Source organism: Hemiscyllium ocellatum, chromosome 37 (genome assembly GCF_020745735.1).
Source record: "Hemiscyllium ocellatum isolate sHemOce1 chromosome 37, sHemOce1.pat.X.cur, whole genome shotgun sequence".
Classification (NCBI taxonomy): domain Eukaryota; kingdom Metazoa; phylum Chordata; class Chondrichthyes; order Orectolobiformes; family Hemiscylliidae; genus Hemiscyllium; species Hemiscyllium ocellatum.
In genome coordinates, this window is record NC_083437.1 from 43518851 (window position 1) to 43544448 (window position 25598).

The following is a 25598-nucleotide window of genomic DNA, read 5'->3' on the forward strand; positions in this document are numbered from 1 at the left end:
GTTGAAAAATGTGGTGCTGGAAAAACACAGCAGACCAGGCAGCATCCGAGGAGCAGGAGATGTGTTTTTCCAGCACCACATTTTTCAACTCTGGTACTCCAGCATCTGCAGTCCTCACTTTCTCCTAATAACCTCCCGGTGGCAGGCCAGGAAGCCAGCGCTCCAGGTAAACTTTTAGCTACTCCGGTCCCCTATCCCTCTCCTCTACCCCAATGTCTGAACAGTGTTTTGCCAATGTGGAGGTTGCACTGGATTTGTAATCGTAGAGAAGCTTGCTAAAAGAAAGAAGGCTTTTCTATTCAGCTCTCCTGTTTCCGAAAAACTCTTTGTTGTGAAATGAACATGAAATGTGGCGATTTTAACAAAGAGTGTCCTGAAGAATGATTGATTCTGTAGCTTCCAAGTGAGCTGCATTTGCAAAGGTTCCAGAGATATCTGCCTATGTTGATAAAACCCATATACACCTAAACGCCAGACTGACAGTGGTCTGACCATTCCACACTTTGTCCTTTGTTACTTTCAAAAACAGATTTAGGAACAGCCAATGACAGTGCCCACATATACCATTAGGAGACCTGCAAACTTTAAAGGCTATGTATACATTGCATGTACAGATACTGATGGAAGTGGAATTGAGAAAGGATACATTCTGTTTCGTTAATGAAATTTAGAATATCTTTGAGACCATTTACTTGGTAATGTGCCTAATTACAAATGTCGATGCATATAATTTTATTGTTCTGAAAGTAGAATGTTTGGAGAAATTGGATTGTGGCTTTAGTATTTTGGCTGGCTTGCTGTTAGCAAGTTTTGAGAAGATTTGTAGGTCAGGTTGAGGTTCTGGATGTAGGCTTGCTCGCTGAACTGGAAGGTTTGTTTTCAGACGTTTCGTCACCATTCTAGGTAACATCATCAGTGAGCCTCTGATGAAGCACTGGTGGTATGGTCTGCTTTTTATTTATGTGTTTAGGTTTCCTTGAGTTGGTGCTGCAATTTCCTGTGGCGATGTAATTTCCTGTTATTTTTCTCGGGGGGGGGGGGGGGGGGGGGGTCCAAGTCAATGTATCTGTTGGTGGAGTTTCGGTGGGAATGCCATGCTTCAAGGAATTCTCGTGCGTGTCTTGGTTTGGCTTGTCCTAGATGGATGTGTTGTCCCAGCTGAAGTGGCTTGCTGTGGTCATACAGTCATAGAGTTGAACGGCAGGGAAACAGATCCTTCAGTCCAACCATCACCTCTGCTATAAGTGTCTCGGGGGGCAAGATGTGGCAACTATTAAACATACGTTACTTGAAATAGTAACATTTTAGGACAGTAGTTTAGAATGTGGTGTGTACCAATTTCTACCACATTTGATCACCCATAACACTTAGCATGTGAAAAATAACTATTTCAATTTCCAACATTGTATGTTGCTAGATCACGTATAGCTATGGCCAGATATAGAGTAAAACTGCCTCAGTAATGCACTTAACTATAAACTGGTTTATGCTGCCAACTTCTGCCCACAAGACTAAGACTGCCTTACCTAATTTCAGTGAGGATTTTTTCAATCAGTATCATTGTGTACTGAACTTTAATTGAGTCATTTGCCATTAGTGACCTCTCTGTTTTGGCAGAAAGCAGAGGATTTGAGCTGTTGATATAGAAACTGGTAGTGCCATGTAGTGTTAAAATATCTAACCTTCTCCTTGAGTTCTGACACCACAGTTGTTTATCTCAAGTCTTAATGAAGTCATTTGGAGGAACCTGCCATAATACAGCAAATTTCCAGAAGGAAAAAATGCATCAAAGCTTCTCTTGAACAGCATAGGCAATCACCTCAGAGTTGGTAAAGAATAATAAAAATGATGCCTACTCTCTCGTAGTTATCAAATGATGACCTGAAAAAACACTCACAAAATTAAGATGGGAACAAGGTTTTTTCCTTTTTTTTATAAATTCTCTAGTTCCAACAAAAATTACTACATTCAGCACAAGCTTAAATCCAAGTGATATTAGGGAAACCATCACATTTTTTCCATTTTATCAGAATTACAAATTGAATATTGAAATTAAGCAAAGTTTTTTTAAAGCAATTCTGATGCTGGCCACAATTTTAATGGTTGGATTTTGATTATGCTTTGAAGACCTGGGATGGTATACTCCCAGCTCCTGAACAATGTGGACAATGGTGTGTCACGAGGGAACATATCGGAAAATCAGAGAAATGAGATTTGCAACATTGAGAAAAATTTGTCTAATTCTGCAACTAAATTTTGAATGGTGAGATGAGAATCTCGCTACTGACAGGCAAGAGGCCTATTTCCATGTCTTTTTGTACTATTATTACCCCATCTCACCTCATTGATGTAGTTTCCTTTTTGCCACACACCAGCTAGAAACTAGATGGTGACAATTCCTGGTGTTATAGTCAGTGGTTACCTGGAATGTTCAGTTTGCCATATGCTCCTCTGGGCCCCAATCTTGGGCAATATTTTTGGCAAAATTCAGTCATGGAATGAATTTGGCTCAAACCAATTTTCTTCAATCTTGACTGCAATACAGTGGCATCATCTGGTTCTTCATAGTAAGATACTGCGTCAAAGCTTTCACCTAATTCTTCATGTTTTGGATTATGACTTTGGTTTTAAATAATGGTTTAAAAATCTATGGAATTTTAAATCTATGGAATTGCATCATTTTTTAAGAACAAATAGCTTCTGTGAAAATAATCTGATCAATCAAATTAAAAATAAGTGAATTCTTCAAAAATGTCAACATTTCAAAGTGTGGGGAAAACCAAGAACAAAATAAGAAAAGTGAACAATTACGAAAATGATTTGACAAGGTGGATGGGATAATTCTTTTTAGACAGGGCACTTGTTGGTATTGATTATTTAAAAGTTCTCCATTGTTAGACCATAAGACTAAGGAGCAGAAATCAGGCATTCAGCCCATCGAGTTTACTCTGCTATTCAATCATAGCTAATATGTTTCTCAACTCCATTCTCCTGCTTTCTCCCATAACCGTTGATCCCCTTTACAATCAAGAACCCATCACTATCTTAAATATACTCAATGGCCTGGCCTCCACAACCTTCTGTGGCAGGTTCTAGTCTCTCCTACCAATGGAAACATCTTCCCAACATCCATAGTGTCCAGGCCATTCAGTATTCTTTATGTTTTAATGAGTTCCCCCCCCTTCCTTTTAAACTCCATCAAGTATAGAGTCCTCAAAAGTTCCTCATATATTAAGCTGTTCATTCCTGGAACCATTCTTGTGAATCTCCGCTGAACACGCTTCAGGGCCAGTCCATCCTTCCTGAGATATGGGGTCCAAAACTGCGCTCAATTCTCCAAATGTAGTCTGACTGGAGTCTTACAGAGCTTCAGAAGTACACCCTAGCTTTTACAGTCAAGTCCTCTCAAAATAAATGTCATCATTGCATTTGCCTTCCTAACTACTGACTCAACCTGCAAGTTTACCTTGAGAGAATCCTGGATTCAAATTCCCAAGTCTCTTTGCACTTCTGTCTTCTGAATTTTCTCCCCATTGAGAAAATAGTCCATGCCTCTATTCTTCCTACCAAGGTGCATGATCTCACACTTCCCCACGTTGTACTCCATCTGCCACTTCTTTGCCCACTCTCTTAACCTGTCCAACTCTTTCTGCAGCCTCCCTGCCTTCTCAATGCTACCCATCCCTCTACCTACATTTGTATCATCTGCAATCTTAGCCAGACTGCCCTCAGTTCCTTCATTTAGATCATTAATGTATAAAGTGAAAGGTTGTGAACCCAACACTAAGTCTTGCAGAACATCACTTGTAACCGCAGCCATTCCGAGAAGGACCCTTTTATCCTCACTCTCTGCTTCCTGCCAAACAGCCAAGCTTCTATCCATCCTAGCACCTTGCGTCTAACACCATGGATCCTTAGATCACTCAGTGGCCTCCTGTGTGGCACCTTGTCAAAGGCCTTCTTGAAGTCCAGGTAGATAACATCCATTGGTTCTCTTTGATCTAATCTGCTCATTACTTCCTCAAAAAATTCTTGCAGATTTGTCAGGTATGATCTGCCTTGATGAAACCATGCTGATTCTGCTGTATTTTACCAGACACTTCCAAGTATTTAGAAACCTTAACCTTCACGATGGATTCCAGGATCTTACCCACGACCAAGGTTAGGCTAATTGGTCTGTAATTTTCCATCTTCTGCCTTATTCCCTTTTTAAACAGGGGTGTTACGTTAACGATGTTCCAGTCCTCTGGCACCCTCTTTGATTCTTAAGATTCCTGAATGATTATCACTAACGCCTTCACTATTTCTTTAGCTATCTCCCTTAGACCTCTGGTCCAGGTGATTTATCCACTTTCAGGCCATTCTGTTTTTCTAGCACCTTCTCCTTGGTGATGACCATCATTCTCAGCTCTTACCCCTCACTCTCTTGAAATTTTGGGAAATTACTCGTGTTTCCCGCTTGCAGACTGACGCAAAGTAATTATTCAGTTCCTCAGCCAGTTCTTTGTTCCCTACTACTGACTCTCCTGCGTCAGTTTCCAGTGGTCCAATGTCTACTTTTGCCCCTCCTTTGCCCTTTATATATCTAAAGAAACTCTTACAGTCTTCTTTTATATTACTGACTACCTTACCCTCATATTTAATCTTCTCCCTCCTTTTTTTTGCCCTCTGTTGGTCTTTGTAAGCTTCCCAATCCTCTGGTTTCCCATTGTTCTTCGCTACTTTATATGCTTTCTCTGACTTCCCTAGTCAGCCATGGTTGGTCTCATCCTTCTTGTACCATGCCCCTTTTTAATCGGGATGAATCTCTGCTGTGTCTCCTGAATTACTTTCAGAAAGTCCTGCCATTGCCATTCTACTGTCTTACCTGCTGGGCTCCTCACCTAGTCAATTCTACCCAGCTCCTCCTTCATGCCTCTACAGCCTTTAGGCAGCTGTAATATCATTACTTCTGATTGTATCCTCTCCTTCTCAAATTGCAGAATAAATTGATCAGGTTGGATCACTGCTTCTGAAGGGTTCCTTCACCTTAAGCTCTCTTATCAAGTCTACCTCATTGCACAACACTAAATCCAGTATTGCCAGTCCCCTAGTGGGCTCAATCACAATCTGCTCCAAAAAACCATTTTGTAGACATTCTACAAATTCCTTTTCTTGTCGCCATTACCTACCTGATTTTCCCAGTCCACCTGCATATTGAAATCCCCCGTGATCACTGTAACTTTGCCTTTCCTAAACATCTTTTTAATCTCCTGGCTTATCTTGTGCCCCAGCTTCTGTCTACTGTTTGGAGGGCTATACATGACTCCAACTATGGATTTTTTTATCTTTGCGGTTCCTTAATTCTACCCACACAGATTCTACACCATCTGACCCTACTTTGTTTCTTATTATTTATTTAATTTAATTTCTTACTAATAGGGCAGCCCCACCCCCTCTACCCACATGCCTATCTTTCTGATAGGATGTATATCCTTTAATATTCAGCTCCCAATCCTGATCCCCTTGCAGACACATCTCTGTGATGTCCACCACATCATACCTGCCAATTTCGATCTGTGCCACAAGCTCATTTACCTTCTTCCTTATAGTAAATGTATTCAGATATATTCAATTTTGTTTTATTTTTAATAAGTCTCAGCAACCAACTCATTTCTGAAAAGATTATTACATTTAGGGCAGCCTGGTTAGCATTACTGCCTCACAGCACTAGGTATCCAGGTTTGATGCCACTCTTGGGCAACTGAATGATTTGCTGGCAGCCTCTGCTCCTGAATTAATTGGCTCAAAATTCTATTCCGAGACTGGAGAAATGCACAATTATTAAAAATGACTCTTCACCACTGCTGACAACTTCCAGGTGTTGCTTTGCTCATGCGAAAGATGATCATAACTCATTTATGCCCATCATTCTCATGGGTTATCTATTTTCTTTACTAGTGAAATATCTGTCAAGATAAGGTTTCCATTTATAGAGTCATACAGCAGAGGAAACAGACCCTTTGGTCCAACCAGTCCATACCGACCATAATCCCAAACTAAACTCGTCCCACATTTCCGCTCTTGGCCCATATCCTTCCAAACATTTCTTATTCATGCACTTAACCAAGTGTCTTTTAAACATTGTAACATACCCACATCCACCACTTCCTCTGGAAGTTCATTCCACACACGAACCACTCTGTGTAAAAAAATTGCCCCCATGACTTTTTAAAATCTTTCTCCTTAAAAATATGCCTCCTAGTCTTTAAAACCGCCCCCTTAGGGAAAAGACACTTGCCATTTCGTTATCTATACTCTGCATGATTTTATTAACCTCTACAAAATCACCTAAGCTTCTGTGAAAAAGTCCTAGCTTATCCCGCTTTATAGCGTAAACCTCCATTCCCGGCAACATCGTGGCAAATCTCTTCAGAACCCTCTCTGACTTAATAATATCATTCTTATAACAGCATGACCAGAAGTGCTCACAGTACTCCAAAAGAGTCCTCATCATTGTCCTGTACAATCTCAATATGACATCCCAACTTCTATATTCAGCGTATATTTCATATAATCTATATATATATAATATATATATTTATGAAGGTCACAGTTTGATGAAAGGAAGACATGCCACAGCTGAATGTTTTAAATCCTTTGAGAAATGAAACAGCAACATGGCACCAAATCAAAGATAACATTTACATTTAGCTGTGTCCCCTCTACATTCACACTTGGTTATTAATAAACTACAAAAGGAAGAAAAGCAAAAATTTATTTTTTCACACACAGAAGAAAGTCCAAAGCTGGAAACAGATAGATGTTTTTTATAAGTCTAATAACTTGTGCACCACAGGAAACAATGAACATTTGATTTCTAAGCAATAACTATTCTTATGCTGAATATTATTAAGGTGGAGAGGGTTCAGAAGAGATTTACCAGGATGTTATCGGGTATGGAAGGTTTGAATTATAAAGAAAGGCTGGATAGGCTGGGACCTTTTTCACTGGAGGATAGGAAGTTGAGGGACGCCCTTATAGAGATTTATAAAATAATGAGTTGTATGGATAGAGTTAATGGCAGTTGTCTTTTCTCTAAGATGTGGGATTTCAAGACTAAGGGGCACAGTTTTCTGGTGAGAGGAAGGAGGGGCAAATTTTTTAACACAGAGTGATTCATGTATGGAATGAACTTTGAGGAAGTGATGGATGTGGGTACATTTACAACGTTTAAAAAACCTTGGATAACTAGATGAATAGAAAAGGTTTGACAGCATATAACCCTGGAACAGACAGGTGGGACTAGTTTAGTTTGAAATTATGTTTGGCATGGACTGGTTGGACTGAAGGTTTGGTTTCCGCACTGTATTTACTCTATGACTCTGTTCTGAATACTTATACATCAAGAATAAATTCCTAGCTGTTCTGATGGCTCGGTTATAAAGTCTATCGCCAAATCATATATAGACTAAGATGGTCCTAGTTTGTTCCCTGTTTGCTATCAAATTAATAAGTTTTAGCAATGCTATAAGTGAAGATGGTACATCTGGATAGGTACATTGATTTACCTTGATTTCTAGACCAGTAATGCCTTGTTTTAAAACTGACATCTTTGTACATAGAACATTACAGTGCAGTACAGGCCCTTCAGCCCTCGATGTTGCGCTGACCTGTCATACCAATCTGAAGCCCATCTAACCTACACTATTCCAAGTACGTCCATATGCTTGTCCAATGACGACTTAAATGTACTTAAAGTTGGTGAATCTACTACCGTTGCAGGCAAAGCGTTCCATACCCTTACTACTCTCTGAGTAAAGAAACTACCTCTGACATCAGTCCTATATCTATCACCCCTCAATTTAAAGCTATGCCCCCTCGTGTTCGCTGTCACCATTCTTGGAAAAAGACTCTCCCTGTCCACCCTATCTAACCCTCTGATTATCTTATATGTCTCTATTAAGTCACCTCGCAACCTTCTTCTCTCTAACAAAAACAGCCTCAAGTCCCTCAGCCTTTCCTCGTAAGACCTTCCCTCCATACCAGGCAACATCCTAGTAAATCTCCTCTGAACCCTTTCCAAAGCTTCCACATCCATCTTATAATGCGGTGACCAGAACTGTACACAATACTCCAAGTGTGGCCGCACTAGAGTTCTGTACAGCTGTAGCATAACCTCATGGTTCTGGAACTCGATCCCTCTATTAATAAAAGCTAAAACACTATATGCCTTCTTAACAACCCTGTCAACCTGGATGGCAACTTTCAACTTTCGAGATCTCTATGCTCATCTATACCACCAAGAATCTTACCATTAGCCCAGTACTTTGCATTTTGATTACTCCGACCAAAGTGAATCACCTCACACTTGTCCGCATTAAACTCCATTTGCCACCTCTCAGCCAAGCTCTGCAGCTTATCTATGTCTCTCTGTAAGCTACAACATCCTTCGTCACTATCCACAACTCCACCGACGTTAGTGTCATCTGCAAATTTACTAACTCACCCTTCTACGCCCTCATCCAGGTCATTTATAAAAATGACGAACAGCAGTGGATCCAACACTGATCCTTGCAGTACACCACTGGTAACTGGACTCCAGAATGAACATTTCCCATCAACCACCACCCTTTGTCTTCTTTCAGCAAGCCAATTACTGATCCAAACTGCTATATCTCCCACGATCCCATTCCTCCGTTTCAAATCTCACCATGATCGCATTCCTTTTGTTTTTATATTACCTAAGCTGCAAATCCTTGTATTCAATCCCAAATTTCTAGCATTTAAAAACAAAAATCGGGGGGAGGGCAAAGTTAAAAATCACACAACACCAGGTTATAGTCCATCAGGTTTAATTGGAAACACTGGCTTTCGGAGCGTCACTCCTTCATCAGGTGGTTGTCCAGGTGATTGTCCACCTGATGAAGGAGCAACGCTCCGAAAGCCAGTGCTTCCAATTAAATCTGTTGGACTATAACCTGGTGTTGTGTGATTTTTAACTTTGTACACCCGAGTCCAACACTGGCATCTCCAAATCAGGGGGGAGAGAAATGTGAAAACTTTGGCAAAACCACATTTATTACTCCTGCCTTTCTGCTCTGCTTTCCTCTTGGATTGTAAGTGTCCTTGTGGTGATGGTACTCCCAGAGCGATGCTCGGTAACGAATTGAGCTTTTCCATTTTAGCACTGAATTACTACCTCATTGGGATAATGCTGACATTATCCATATTGGAAAGATTGTTGGAAATGCACATTTATATTTACAAATGCGTGAACATTAAGACATGGAATTATTTGGACATTTTCTCAATTAAATAGGATCATGTAATTTCTTGGAATTGTGTTCAGAAGTATGTGGGCTGTTATCTGATAATTACTGACATTAGAAGTTTAATGTATGCTGAAAACCACTTGCTGTGCTTTGGGAAGTCAAGTGATTTTGAAAAGGCAGCTAGGCAAAAGGCAAGCAGATAAGAAATGGAGTTTACTGGCGGGGTGGGGTGGGATTAAAGTACTGGCAAAAAGCATGGCTTTGAGAGGACAGGGTGTCTATACAACTGTTTCTGGCCTCAGAATTCTGTTTTGCAACCCAGACATTAGTGTGAGTAGAGGAATTACTCCGTAGCTGTAAGCTTTCTCGAATTCTTGTTTCTTAAAGGAGCCCCTGGGTATCTGGTAGAGTTTCCAAATGCCAGTCCTTCCGTTTATCAGGTGAATCCTTAAGCGGTGGACTGTGACCAATTCTTGACAACACAAATTTAAGTCGATTGGAATCAGAACTGGACCCTTATCAGCAATCTTCAGCTGTCAGCAAGTCAGCTTTGTCAACAGGAAATTTCAGCAGACTTAAGAAGTTAGCAAAATTTGAATTTTGTTTTCAGACTTTATCTCATGGGCTTTGTTTTTAATCCTTTTGCTTTTTTTTAAAAAAAAGCACAACTTATCATCTCTGCAGAGACTTACCTTTTTGTGTTGTTTGAGTGTGTCTAGGTTAAGAATTAATGGGATACCCACTTAAATTCTGGACCATAGCCTAGGTATTAATCAATAGTTGGCAATTGTTTTAAGAATGAGTTTTGTCCATAATATACATATTAGTTCTGAATTAATTAAATAAGCCCAGTCAACATTTCTTTTAGTCTGGTAGGAAATACAAATGAGTGGAATGGGACATTTTGGTGATTAAACCAACGCAGTAACACTCATGGTGAAACTGGTGAAGTCATGGGTCTTGAGTATAAGTGTTCCTCCTGCTACAGTCTTACAGAAAACACCAACAGCCCAATCACCATTTGTTATTGGCCACTGTTCTTAGCAAGTAACACTGAAGATAAAAAAAAAGAGTATTTTGTCCATTCCCTGATGTTCTCTTTCCTCTTTGTGGTACTTTAGGATTAAAATAAGATGTTTTTCAAAATAATTAAGAACTGTGCATTCACTAAGATAGAATTGGGTTTTGAGTATTAGCTAACTCCAAGGCTGCATGGTGAAAGGTGATGCAGAATATGCTAATACTGTTTAAATAAATTAGTACTGTTACTTCATCACAAAGCTGTCCTAATTGTTTTGTATATAATTATCATACCATTAAATCTGGCAGATTATTAGATTGTCATCTTCCTTGCCAGTTTTAGGCTCTGGAGACTTCTGATTTTGAACTTTATTTAAGTAAGAACTAAATTTATTATTAAAATAAACCTTTTGATTTCCTCTGTCTCAACCTTATCTTCAAAGTGAAAACGTTTCTGAGGGAAGAGGAACTGACTTTTTCTTCTGTAAAAGAAGCATGAGGTGATGACTGCTTTCTTGCTACAATTTATTAGTTACTTCTAATATATCTACGGTCTATCGTGAGAGTTTATTTTACAATATTTCAAGGTTTGTCAGTTTGTGAACAGGTTGAAGTGTCTTATATTAATACCGGAACAAGTATTTCAGTTTGATCCTTAGGAAACACCACATTAGCGGATATCATGTCTCCAGGATTAAATGGAAACACGAAAAGAAACTTTACTTTATAAACCTGAGCAAAATAAACATAAGCAATAATAAGCTTACCCCAAACACCAACCAGATCATAAGAGATAGGAGCAGGAGTAGACCAGTCAGTCCATTGAGCATGCTCTGCCATTTAATCAGATTATGACTAATCAGATTGAGGCTTTAATGCCACTTTTTTGCCTGTTCCCTAAATCCTTGACTCTCTTGTCATGATAATTCTGTGTCGGTCCCTACTGTATTCACATTGAAATCTTCAGTCATGAGAGAGTTGACTAAAGACAACAAAATCATTTACAATTTGGACAAACACAAATAATTAGGAGTCTACCACCACTAGCATGATTGTAAAGACATACTACAGATCTTAGGGGCCCTAATGGATTATACGGCATAAAGTATCTCAGTAATTCCAAAAACAAAATCAGTTCTAGTTAGAAGCAGATTCTCCACATAAGCTTTGATTACCTGTTAATCTCAGACTTGCAAATTAACTCAAAGGTGTATTCTTTGGCTTCTTTGGCTTTGACTATGATATCAATATTCAGAGTTTCCAGAGGTAAAAGTACACCAAACCCATCATTAGGTTGCACTTCCACATACTGTAAAAAACAGAAGGAGTGACAAGAAAACAAAAACTAGAAACACAAACAGAAATTGCTGGAAAAGCTCAGCAGCATCTGTGGAGAAAAATCAGAGTTAGCATTTGGGGTCAAGTAAACTAGCTTTGAGCTTTACACTGTCAAATTTTACATTTAGGATTATGAGCTGAGGACTGCATAATAGGACACGTTTAAGTACAATGATAAAAGTGTAGTGATTGGAACCAGCTGGATCTTGTTGACTATGAGATCATTGATTGAGGTTGTTAACCTGGGTCAATCAGAAAAGCCCTGGCTGACCAGTATAACTCAGAGATGATGGAGAACATGGTATCGACCAATACTCTTGGCCTCTTTAGGCAGAGGTAGGCACCTTGGGGAATGCAGTGCTTTATTTTCCCGTCCAATTCTATTTTGATTTAGTCCCTACCCTCCCCTTGATCTTTTTCACGTAAGCATTACTCGCTCTGGGCTTTGCTTGGTTCATTGGCCGCACAGGTATCTATTAACATTCCATCACCAGAAAAAAGTTATTTTCACTTGGTGTTTTTCACTGTATCTTGTGCCTGCACACACACAACATGAGTGCTGAGGAATATGAGCACTACTACTTTATGGTAGTAGTGTGGGGGGAAACAAAAACAACTAACCAGAAAAAGAAAGCTAAAAAATAAATATAAGATTAGAATCTCCTTAGTTGAGGGACTGACACCAAGCTGGCTGGCTACAGCCAGTGTACTCTGGGGAAAAGCTTTCCTGCCTGAAGACATTACCTTGGTTTGTTTGTTTTTGTTTTGTTTCTTTGGGATGTGTTCAGCTGCATTACTCACTACCTCCACCACTACTACTGTTGCTGCCTGAACCTACTTAAAAAAAACGAGGTGATTTAGAAACTCCTCAGTTCAGGGACTGACTCCGAACTGGCTGGCTACAGCCAGTGTACTATGCACATGTAAATGAAGGGTGACTTGGACAGGGGATACCAGCCTCTGAGCAATTATTTCAAAAAGTAATATTTTTCCCCTCTGCATCACTAATGTAATCTGAATTTTTGAAATTCTTTAATTCGTAGCTCAAGTATTAAAAGATAAGCATATGCAACTCTTGTGTGAGGTACTACGTTAACGATCACTAAAATGTGATCCCAGTTATGAAAATACTGGACAATTTATTTGTTAGGATCTGGCTTGATAGGCCATAATCACTTAAAAAAAACAGATTATGTGGAGAACTGAGGGTAAGAAAATAAATGGCAGAACTCCAGGATTTAATGGAAATACCAAAAGATCCTTTGCCTTACAAATATGAGCAAAATAAATATAGTAATGATGACTAATTAGGTACAAAGAACAAGGCAGATAATGGGCTGAACTTTCCCAGCTGAACGATGTGGACAATGGCAGGAAAGAAAGGAAATAATGGTAAGAATGAAAAAAGTGAAATTCTCAATATTTCAGGCAGTACAGGAACCAACTGTGGCTATTTGTCTCTGAAACAAGTTTGTTGTTTTGGTTACTATTGGGGGGTGGGGTTGATGGCCTCTCGGTGGAAAGAAATAAAAGCTGCCAGATCAGCAGCACCACAACTGCCTCTGCTGTACAGCAGCGAGGGTGGAAGTGTACGTGAGCAGTAGTGGTAGGGACTCTATAGTTGTGGCACAGATAGACATTTCTGTAGCTGCAGGATGGTGTGTTGCCTCCCTGGTGCCAGGACCAAGGATGTCTCTGAGCAGACACAGGACGTTCTGAAAAGGGAGGGTGAGCAGCTGCAGATCATGGTGCATACTGATATTAACGATAAAGGCAGGAAGAGAGATCAGGTCCTGCAAAGGGAATTTAGAGAGTTAGACAGAAAGTTGAAAAACTGGATCTATAGGTTGTATTCTTTGGATTATTCCCGAAGTGACGAAGATGATGGATGAGGGCAGAGCAGTGGATGTTGTCTACATGAATTTTATCAAAATATCTGACAAGGCCCCTCATAGTAGACTGGTCCAGAAGATTAAGTAACATGGGATCAACGGTGAGTTGGTAAGTTGGATACAGAATTGATTGGGTCATTGAAGACAGAGGCAAATTGGAGGGGTGTTTTTCTAACTGGAGGTCTGTGACCAGTGGTTTTCTGCAAGGGTCAGGGTTTGGACCTCTGTTGTTTATAACATATATAAATGATTTGGATGAAAATGTAAGTGATCTGATTAGTAAGCTTACAGACGACACTGAAATTGATGGAGTTGTGGATCATGACAGATTTATTAAAGGCCACAACAGGATACAGATCAGTTGGAAAGTTGGACGAAGAAATGGCAGATGGAGTTTAATTTGGACAAGTGTGACATGATGGATTTTGGAACCCTTTTGGATTAGTACATCCACATCATCCCCTGACAAAGAATTCATTTAAAATTCTTCCCATTTCCTCTGCATCTTCACAGATGGATCATGGATACGGCAGATTGCTGAAATCTTTTTTCCGGGGGGAAATGTGTAAAATACTGGAGGCTAGGTTTAATGTGAGAGGGAGAGAAGTTGAAAGGAAATGTGCAATGTAGGGTTTTTACCCAGAGGGTGGTACGTACCTGGAATACACTGACAGGGGAGGTGGTAGAAGCAGATACGAAAGCAACTTTTAGGAGGTATTTAGACAAAAACATAAACAGTCAGGGAATAGAGCATTATATGCCAGGAGTAGGCAGTTGGGATTGATTTAGAATGGCATCACCATTGGCACAGACATATGTTCCTGTGCTGTAATGTTTATGGTGTTCCTGCTTTTTTCTCCAAGCATCCATATTGTGCAACACCTCACCACTTCACGGCACGGCCAATGGACAGCAAACACCTGCACCCTTCATTCATGATGGTTGGCATTGGCTTCATCATATTAGTATGGTCCAATGCAGTTCAGCACCTTACGACTGTACTTTGGAACTGAACTGACGTGTTACATTGCAATGATACTATCATTGCTTAGCACACAAGAACAGGCAGTCAACTCATGATCACAGCTGGGTGCATCTTGCAGCTGTTAACGTGCTGTTTTTAAATTCACTCACCCTCTGCTTACTTGGATGCCCAAAGCATCCCTGCTTTGCCTTGTATTTCCTTTTAGAACAGACAGAAAGCTAGGTAGCTTGAACTGTTTAGGCAAAAGTGAGGACTGCAGATGCTGGAAACCAGAGTCTAATTAGAGTGGTGCTGGAAAAGCACAGGTCAGGTAGCATCCAAGGAGCTGGAAAATGGACATTTCGGGCAAAAGCCCTTCATCAGGAATGGAGGCAGGGAGCCTCCAGGGTGGAGAGATAAGTCGGGGTCAGGGCTGGTGAGAAGGTAGGAAAAAGTACAATAGGTTAATGGGGTGGGGATGGAGGTGATAGGTCAGAGAGGAGGGTGGGGTGGATAGGTGGGGAGGGAGATTGGCAGGTAGGACAGGTCATGAGGACAGTGCTGAGCTGGAAGGTTGGAACTGGGGCAAGGTGGGGGCAGGGGAAATGAGGAAACTGGTGAAGTCCAGCTTGAACTGTTTGCCAGCATGAACAGTTAAGATGATGGGCATTTTGTTGACTGGCACTGTGCTATGTCAATATCACAATCACAGCATTTGGGAGCAACTTACATGACAAACACAATGCAAGTGGGACTAGGTCAGATTGGGATGTCTGGCCAGTGAGGACAAGTCGGACTGCAGGGTCTGTTTCTGTGTTGTATAATTCTATTACTATGACTCAATATGCTTCAACCAAATGGCCATGTCTGAAAGTCTGAGGGGAGTAATTCTTAGTACAGTTCAGGGCACTATGGTCAGTCAGGGGTCTGGTCCTTTGTCTGTTAGGAAGCTGGTTTTGTGTCTGTTAGGAAGCTGGTTTTGTGTCTGAACGAACAAGTATTAAGTGCATGGGCAGGGCAGGTTAGTAGTTTGGGAGAATGGTGTGGGTTAAGAACCATTGAGAAAGGATGTGGCATGAAATAGGGAGATTGGTGGACTATGGGCCTTGCTGGGAGAAATGGCAAAGTTAGAGTGAGTGTGAGGGAGCAGAGAGAAGATCTTAATAAGATCAGAGAGAAGTATTCACCTTGTGGAGTGCAGAAGGTCATTAAATTTCCTGTAGCATTGATTTCATTCCTCCAAATCATGAACATTGCGCTAACCCAAATGACTATTTCAGATCAGTTTGGCAGTGTTTGACACACCCCAAGTTCTGGGTTTAAATATGATGTCTGTAACATGAATGCTATAAGGTCCTGTCAGTGACAAGCATTTCTCTACTGCCCAGAACAAGATAGCTATGGAGGCATGTTGCAGAATTAATGAGGCGAGCACTGTAACACTGTGAGAGAAGAACCATTTGGGATTCAGAGGAAAACTCTCCAATATTGACAACTAGCTGACCTTTGGGAAAATTCAGCCCACTGAGTCTAAAATACTTTCAGACTGAAGTCACATGGTCCATGTTTTCAGTGTAATAAGGTAATTGGATTTGAACATTGATGGTCAGAAACATAACCTGCCTGGAACAGCAGTGGATGACTCAACACTTCAAGAGGAAAGTTTTTTTATGTGAGAATTCTGAATTATTTTTACTCTCATGATAAAACAAAATCATCCAGCCATTCCTAGTCCAGGAAGAAATCTGAGAGTCACCAGTTTGTATGGAAAGTGATTTCAGTTGCACACCAGCATTTGGGACAATCTGTGAACTGTCCCTTTTCTGAATTTATTGTTGCTTGGCAAAGTACCTTAAGTCTGCAGTCTTTTTATATCTTTTCCCAGTCATATGTACATATATGTGTGCGTGTGTGTGTGTATGCTAATTCTCAAGAATGATAGTTGAATACATTTGCAGTATAAACAATTTTGTTCATAATTGCTTAAGTTTTGCTTGGAGTAAGCTAATTCTTTCTAATGTAAGGTAGTGGGCTGACTTGTTACTGATACTAAGTGATATATAGTTTGATATATTGATATATCAATATTGATATATTGCAATATCATCTCATTTTTAAAATTCAAGCTTTATTGTGGCCAGTGGAGGAGTAATACAAGTAAACAAATCATGCTCTAATTCACCTTGAACTGAAACCAACTCTCTTCATTTTTAAGCTTTAATTTAACACACAATAGAGACCTTAATAACATTGCTGAAAACTGTTGTAAATTACTGATCAACAATTATGGAAATAAACTAGAAAATTATAATCCCAAATTTTAACAGGTTAATTTTGCACAGAGTGTATTCTGTTACCTGTTAGTAATATTCACTTTACAGCTTGATATAAAGCTTTGATTACGAGTCCAGGTTCTTGTCTGTGCTTGTGATGTTATGAGGGAATATTGATCCCTGTTATTAGTCATTAAAAGAGCTCTGTCTTTTGATACCAAAAAACTGAGAAAAATACATTGTTATAAAAACAGCAATTCAAACAAAGCAACCTGTTCTATTATCCTGTATGACTGAGATACTGCACCACCATCAGAACCATTATCCTTCAGATTTTTCAGGAGTCCATTCTCAATAAATCAGATTTGGCAGCTCATTAAAATAGTTTGGTGCTACAAATTTATGTTGTGCTGGATGCATGGTGCAACAGGGAAGTTAAAGTTTGGATGCCAGTAACAATGATAGGGCTTGTGTCTGTCATTTCCTTGTTTTAGGACACAACTACACTTCAATAATTTAGCCCGTGGAATTTAAAATGGCCTGTGCATTTTTATCATGCTTGAGTTTCCTGTGGATTCTAATCTTAACATACACTTCTGAGCTGGTGAAAGGAATGCTCAAAGGAAGTCAACGGGACCCTTCTTTAAACATGCAGATTAAATTTTAATGACTTCATTGGACCACATAATTAGAGGTCTGTGTAGGACCTCCCCACCAAGTCAGCATGAGGAACCATGGCCAGATGAGACCATGGACCTGCCATATTTGTCAATAGGTAAAAACAATGACTGCAGATGCTGGAAACCACTAATCCAGATATTTGTCAATAGGCTGTGTTTTATCCTGTATTTTCTTTCACTTATTGATAAATATCATCCCAGCAGGACTGAAATTCAATAACTTCTCTCTTACCTCTGGAATATCAACAAATCCATATTCCTGGCTCAGGATTGATTTGTTTGTGAGACTGATAGTAGTCCACACAGACTCATAGATCGAACAATAACCAAAGTCAATCGTTTGACTATCAATCTCTAAGTCCGAACTGGTGACAATTGCGTGAACAATGAAAGGAATTGATCTAGTCTAAAAGAAAGGTAAATCCCATGAGTGCCTTCAAGTAGAATTATTTGCAAGTTTTAAAAATTATATTCTTTCTAAAACAACAAGAGGTAGCCAAGAAACTCCAGAGAACAAGAGAAAGTGAGAGTTAGAAAGAGAGAAAAAACATAAATTTAACATTTTCCTTCAGATCTTGATTTGTTGTCTAACCCTCAAACAACCAAAATATACTGAGGCACTATGGGTCATTAACTACTTATTTATTTTTTGTACACAACCATTACCATTCAAAAAAAGCCTCTCCAGTTACGCCATAGGAACTGAATTTTTGATTTTCTTATTCAACATACTAGAAATAATGATGCATAATGAAAACTCATTTTGGTTTGGCTATCTCTATGAAGGACTATAAAATATAAATGCTAGTAACAAATGAGTGAACATTCCATTTTTGTCATATAACAATAAATAAAAAAGAGTAGCTCTGATGATGATGAGAGAGGAGTCAGACTACGGCCTTTCTCAGCTACAGAACATGTTAACACCGAAATCTGATAGAGTAGTTCAAAACTGAGAAGTGCTTTAATAAGCTAAATAAAGGACAGCTTGCACAGATGGGAAAATCAAAAATTATAATGTATAACATTTCAGATTACCATAAAAATTAGAAGACTTTTATGAAGAATTTTAAAGAGAGAAGTCACGAAAGCAATATTTGTGGTAAGTTTTGAAGGGATATGGATGGATAGTTAAAAAGTATGTAAAAGGATATGGGGAAAGTCATATTGGTCTTTTAGAAGTCCAGCATGGGGCTGAAAGGCCTCCTGGTGCTGAAACATTCAATGATTCTACAACCATTGTGCTGTCATATTGATTTTTATGGCAAGAATAGCTGAGACATAACAGTGAATTTACTGTATGTAAAACATTTGAAAGGCGACAATTATAGTACTGTGGAAAGTTAACCAGAACTGGTTCTAAGTAAGAGTCATATTAGACTTGAAATGTCAACAGTTTTTTTCTCCACAGATACTGCCAGACCTGCTGAGTTTCTCCAGCATTCTCTGTCATGATTTGAGATCTCCATGGTACTTTGTATTTATCAAAATATTGTGTGCGGTTTTGGGCTTCACACTATCAGTAGTCTGGCTTAATAGAGAACCACATACAAGTTTATTAGGTTACCATATCAAATGAGGAAAATACAAAGACACACTTGAAAAAGTGGGGTGTTATCATTAGGAAACAGGAATGATTTGATAGAGGCTTATTAGATTAAGAACTGACAGAGTAGGTAGAAACTGAATTTACAGTGTACGAGGGACTTGGGACGTGGAAACCAAGGGATAAGTTGAGATGTTAGAAATTAAGAACAAGAAAGCAGAAATAAGATGATTACACTGCAACTTGCTAAGGTTCCTTTAACAGCCTTTTCCAAACCCGTGACTTCTATCATCTAGAAGGGCAAGGACAACAGACACATGGAACAGAACTACCTTCAAGTTTCTACTTCATGTCACAAAGCATCCTAACTTATAACCTTATTATCAGTCCTTCCAAAAGTCACTAGTTTAAATACTGGAACTACCTCCCTGATAGCATTGTGGTTGTACCTACATGATATGAACAGCAGAGGTTCAAGAAGATAGTGCAGCATCACTTTCAAAGACAATTATGGACGGACACCATAAGTTAGCCCTACCGGTCACATTTAAATTACAAAAATTAATTGACAGAAGTGGGTTGAATTGTGGAATTTGCTTTTGAAATGATTGCCTGAAGCAAATATTTGTCTTAATTGCATGGAGAGTGTCCAAGAGGATTGCATTGCCTACTGTTCATAGAATCCATCTGATTTTGAGTTGACAAGCAATTTTCATTGCGATTTACAAGCAACTTAGGTGGTAAGTTGAAAAGGTACACTTAGAACAATCTTCAAGAATAAGTTAGACTGGGGTTAGAGAAACATCTGAACAGGTTGTGGTATGGGAATAGAAATACAGTGTGTATGCAGGATAAATGGATTGATTGGGTAAAACACCTATTTCTGTATTGTAGTATGTATGTCATTAAGTGGTGAAAGATATGTTTTACTCTGTACCAACTACTGTATTTCCAACACAGATGTAGCCATACCATGGAACATGGAGGGAGGCATCTTTCTGGAGGCTGTTTACTTAACTTCAAAGTCTATAGTATAAGGTTGGAGTCTATTGCTTTTGCCCCAATTTTGCAACAGTGTGCATGAACTATTACGTGTTCTGGGAAGTATAGCAATTGATTTAAAAACATTGTTAATATTAACTATTTCATTGGCGAGAGTAAACATTCAAGTCTCAGGTGGACTCTGTTTTGGCACATTACAAAAAATAAATAGCAACCTGATTTGCCACCAATATGTTCATTGGAGCTTCCAGGACTCTCGTTTCCTTGTTGAAATATTTTTTAGCATCTTCTGGTAAAGATTTCCTGAAATAGATGACATAACTTTGAAATTTTCATTGTCATTTGCAGTCTTAAAAACACACAGTACAAACCTTACAAAAGATTTTCTGCCAGTTTCTAATCCAGAAAAAAATTTCAAAACTTATAATATGCCTCACAAATATATTGTTCTACAGTTTGTTCTGCAATAACACATATTTCATTAATGTGAATTCACTGTAATGTTATTGACAAATTGGGGACACTATTTCTAAAGTACGAAAATTTACAATGTGTAATGGCTGTAACACGATTACATCGCCAACACTTTAAATGCTGTTTCTAAAGCTGTTTCTATACTGTTGGGTTGCACAAGAACACAATCATTGCTTTTTAGAAGAACTACCTGTACTTTGCTAGTCAGGAATTAATTATTGTAATCTATGCTATCCAACTAATTACATTCTAATTTGACCAATAGAACAAACTGATTGGAATACAGTCAGGAAAATGAGCATTGTCCCAATAAAAAGACCCCTGTCAGTAGATATTGCAATTTTAGTGAATAATGAATTCATTAGAAATAAGAGCTGATACTATAATGACCAATGACATACTGAGGTGAACGATGTGAAACAGCTGGTGACTCTATATTTTGGTGTGGAAAAGGGTTCAAGCTGTTCTCAATTTCCCAGCATATTAACAAATAGTTCAAGCTCATGATATTTATTCATTTTGTTTGTTAGTTCTTGTAAATTCAGTCATTTCTACATTTCAAAAATTAAATACAAAGCTGTGCTCAGTGTTGTGGCGGCAGACAGGTGGCAGACAGAGATAACATGGAGACCAATATCCTTTCACTAAGTCACTCTTTGTTTACACATGAAGATAGCATTAATAAGGGGAAGAGTAGGCAGAGAGCAGGTGAATGCAAAAAAACTGGTGGCCTGAAGTGCCATACTTTAATACAAGGAGTACAGTGGGTAAGGCAGATGAACTTAGGACTTGGATTGGTGCCCGAGAGTATGACGTTATTGCAATTACAGAGACTTGATTGAAGGAAGGGCATGATTGGCAACTAAATGTTCCAGGATATAGATACTTCAGACAGGACAGGGAAGGAAGTAAAAGGGGTTGGGGGGGGGTGCGGGGGGTGGGGAAGGAGTCGCATTGTTGGTCAGGGACGATATCACGGCTGTGCTAAAGGAGGACACTATGGAGGGCTTGAGTAGTGAGGCATTATGGGTGGAGCTGAGAAATACAAAAGGTGCAGTTACATTGTTGGGGCTGTATTACAGGTTTCCCAACTGTGAGCGTGAGGTAGAAGAACAAATAGGTAAACAGACTATGGAATGATGTAGAGGCAACCGGGTAGTGGTGATGGGAGATTTTAATTTTCCCAACATTGACTGAGGTACACTTAGTGTCAGAAGTTTGGATGAGGCAGAACTTGTAAGAAGTGTCCAGGAGAGTTTTCTAGAGCAGCATGTCAATAGTCTGAGGAGGGAAGGGGCTATATTGGTCCTGGTGTTGGGGAATGAGCCAGGCCAGGTGGTACAACTTGCGGTGGGGGATTTCTTTGAGAACAGTGACCACAATTCTGTAAGTTCTAAAATACTCATAGACAAAGATGAGAGTGATCCTCAGGGAAGAGTACTAAACTGGGCCAAGGCCAATTATATCAAAATTAGGCAGGAGCTGGGAAATGTGGATTGGACACAGTTATTTGAAGGGAAGTCCATATTTGATATGTGGGAGGCTTTCAAAGATAGTGCAGGATAGGCATGTCCTGTTGAAAACAAAGGATAGGAAGGCAAGATTCGTGAACCGTGGATGACAGGAGAAATCGTGCGACTAGCCAAGGGGAAAAGGGAAACGTATATAAGGTCCTGGCATTTAAGAACAGAATGGGCCCTGGAGAAATATCGGAAGAGTAGGACCAGTCTGAAATGAGGAAGCAAATGGGCTAAAAGGGGTCATGAAATAGCTTTAGTGAGCAGAATTAAGGAGAATCCCAAAGCCTTTTATTCTTATATAAGTAGCAAGCAGGTAACTAGAGAAAGGATTGGTTCACTAAAGAATAAGAAAGGAAGGTTGTGTGTCAAACCTGAGAGAATGGGTGAGATTTTGAATGGTTACTTTGCAAGAGTATTCACTGGGGAGGGGACATGATAATAATGAGGTCAGAGATAGAAGTTTGATTAGTCTGGTTCACGTTGGCATAAGTAGGGAAGATGTGTTGGGTAGGCTAGAGGTTATTAAGATGGACAAGTGCCCAGGACGAAATGGGATCTATCTGAGGTTGCTGAGGGAAGTGAGAGAAGGGGCTGAAGATATCTTTGAAGCATCCTTAAACACAGGTGAGATGCTGGAGGACTGGAGGGTTGCTCATGTTGTCCTTCTGTACAAGAAGGGCAGTAGGAATATTCTGGTTAACTACAGACTAGTGAGCCTGATGTCAGTGGTGGGAAAGTTGTTGGAGAAGGTACTGAGGGATAAAATTTATTTATATTTAGAAAAGAATGGGCTTATCAGTGATAGGCAAAATCGTTTTGTGTGGGGGAGATTGTGCCTCACCAACTTAAGAGATTTCTTTGAGGAAGTGACCAAGTTGATAGATGAAGGAAGGGCTGTTGATGTCATATATATGGACTTTAGTAAGGCGTTTGATAAGTTCCCCATGGTAAACTAATAGAGAAAGTGAAGTCATATGGTGTGCAGGGTGTTCTAGCTTGGTGGATAAAGAATTGGTTGAGCAACAGGAGACAGAGAGTAGTAGTTGAAGGGAGTTTCTCGAAATGGAGAAAGGTGACCAGTGGTGTTGCACAGGGGTCAGTGTTGGGGCCACTGTTGTTTGTAATATACAAAATGATCTGGAAGAGGGCACTGTTGGTATGATCAGCAAGTTTGCAGATGACACAAAGATTGGTGGAATCGCAGAAAGTGTAGAGGACTGTCAAAGAATACAAGAGAATACAGATAGACTGGAGAGAGATGGGCAGAGAAGTAGCAGATGGAGTTCAATCCAGACAAATGTGAGGTGATGCATTTTGGGAAGTCTAATTCTAGAGCAAATTATACAGTAAATAGAAGAGCCTTGGGAAAAGTTGATGAGCAGAGAGATCTGGGAGTTCAGTTCCATTATATCCTGAAGGTTGCTGCACAGATAGATAGAGTGGTCAAGAAGGCATATGGAATGCTTGCTTTTATTGGACGGGATATTGAGTATAAGAGCTGGCGGGTCATGTTAAAATTCTACACGACGTTGGTTCGGCCACATTTAGAATATTGTGCACAGTTCTGGTCGCCACATTACCAAAAGGATGTGGATGCTATGGAGAGGGTGCAGAGAAGGTTTAATGAGGATATTGCCTGTTATGGAAGGTGCTAGTTATGAACTTAGGTTGAGTAAGTTAGGTTTGTTTTCATTAGAAAAAAGGAGATTGAGGGGGGAACTGATTGAGTTCTACAAAATAATGAAGGGTATAGACAGGGTAGATAGAGATAGGCTTTTTTTCCCAGGGTGAAGGATTCAATAACGAGAGGTCACACTTTCAAGATGAGAGGTGAAAAGTTTAAGGGGGGTACACACGGCAAGTACTTTACACAGAGGGTGGTAATTGTCTGGAACGTGTTGCCAGCAGATGTAGTAGAGGCAGGCACGGTAGATTCATTTAAGATGCATCTGGACAGACGCATGAGTAGGTGGGGAGCAGAGGGATACAAATGCTTAGGAATTGGGTGACAGGTTTAGACAGTAGATTAGGATCGTCTCAGGCTTGGAGAGCCAAAGGGCCTGTTCCGGGGCTATATATTTTCTTTCTTCTTTGTTCTCTGTACATGGACTCTGACCAGCAAGCTCAGAGCCACTCCCTAGAATGATGAGAATCTCTGAGACTCCTGTTTATATCTGTCAGCCAGGGTTCCCTGTTTGGCCCAGGTTAACAGCTCCAGTCAGGAACCTCATAGTCAATGAGGATCACTTGACCCTCATTCCAATCACTACATTTCCACAACCCCCAAATCCATGGAAGTAGGCCTGTTCTTTTCCTTGTATCTCCTCCTTGGATGTTTTCGCACCAGGTGTGGTTCCTCTGATCCCAGCTTTGACTCAGACATGGGCGGTGTGGACCAGACTGTAGCCTGTGTCTTGAACCTGGGGCATCCTGGAAGAAATTCCTCCTCTTGTCTTGTGAACAAAAGCTAGATTATTTGAGACTCTACTTATTGTGTGTATAAAAAAATGAATGGTTGAATGGTGATCTCATTTAAACATGTAGAATTATTAAGGGGCAAGACAGGGTAGAAGCTGAGATGATGTTTCCCTTCATGGGAAAGTCTACAATCAGATAGGCTAGTCCCAGAATAAAGGGGCACCAATTTAAGACTGAGATAAGGAGGAATTTCTTCTCTCAGAGGGCTAGGAGTCTTTGGAATTCCTTGCCACAGAGAGCTGTGAGGCAGAGCCCTTGTGAATATTTAAGGCTGAGGTGGATACATTCTTGCTCAGTAGGGGGATCAAGAGTTATGTTAAAAATGCAAGAAAGTGGATCAGCCTACTCCTTTCCTATTTCTTATGGTCTTATAAAGAACTGAGATAGAAACCAATTGAAGAAATTAATGAATTGTGAAGACTAGTCTATTACCATGAAGCATTTTGTTAACATGCACATACAGAATAACAAGAAAACAATTTCATTGTACGCAGCAATTTAAGATGCATTCACATACTTCTGCTTAAAGAAGTTTGCATTTTCAGAACAGATGCAATGGAGATGGATGAGCTGGGAGAATGGAATAGAATCTTTTCAGGAAGTACAGGTGTGAGGATGTATTCTCAAGGTAACTGTGGGAGTCAGTTTCTTTGTCATGGACTTTGGTGGCCATGCTGTCCCCAGTGATGGAAATAGAGATGCTAAGGGAGGGTATCATAGAATCCCTACAGAGTGGAAGCAGGCCAATCCACCTGGCCTACAAACCTTTGGACTGTGGGAGGAAACTGGAGAGGCAAGAGGAAACCCACATAGACACGGGGAGAATGTGAAAACTCCATAAAGACAGTCACCTGAGGCTGGAATCAAAACCAGGTCCCTGGCACTGTGAAGCAGCAGTGCTGACCACTGAGCCACCATCTCACTCAGGGAGGGAGGAGTCAGAGATGGGCCAAGTGAAGGTGAGAGAGGGGTTGAAATTGGAAGCAAAATTGACAAACTTCTCAAATTTGAACAAGAGAAGGCAGCAGCACCGATGATATCATTGATATAGCAGAGAAAAAATTGTGCAGGGCTGGAACAGGACTGGAATAAAGAATGTTTCACATACCCACAAAGAGATAGACATCCAGGTAACTGTGGACACCCCTCTGACCAGA

At 39.9% G+C, this 25598-nt stretch overlaps 1 protein-coding gene across 2 annotated transcripts in view; it reads right to left on the reverse strand.

Moving 5' to 3' along the window:
• Window positions 1-25598, reverse strand: part of cfap74 (cilia and flagella associated protein 74) — a 201498-nt gene that overhangs the window by 44720 nt on the left and 131180 nt on the right. The window contains exons 23-25 of one of the 2 annotated variants that reach the window (XM_060852039.1): window positions 20185-20272; window positions 17654-17827; window positions 11450-11583 (exon numbers count right to left, since the gene is read on the reverse strand). In XM_060852039.1, the coding sequence (XP_060708022.1) occupies window positions 11450-11583; window positions 17654-17827; window positions 20185-20272 (396 nt within the window). The remainder of the gene's footprint in view (window positions 1-11449; window positions 11584-17653; window positions 17828-20184; window positions 20273-25598) is intronic. The other variant, XM_060852040.1, reaches the window with a different exon arrangement.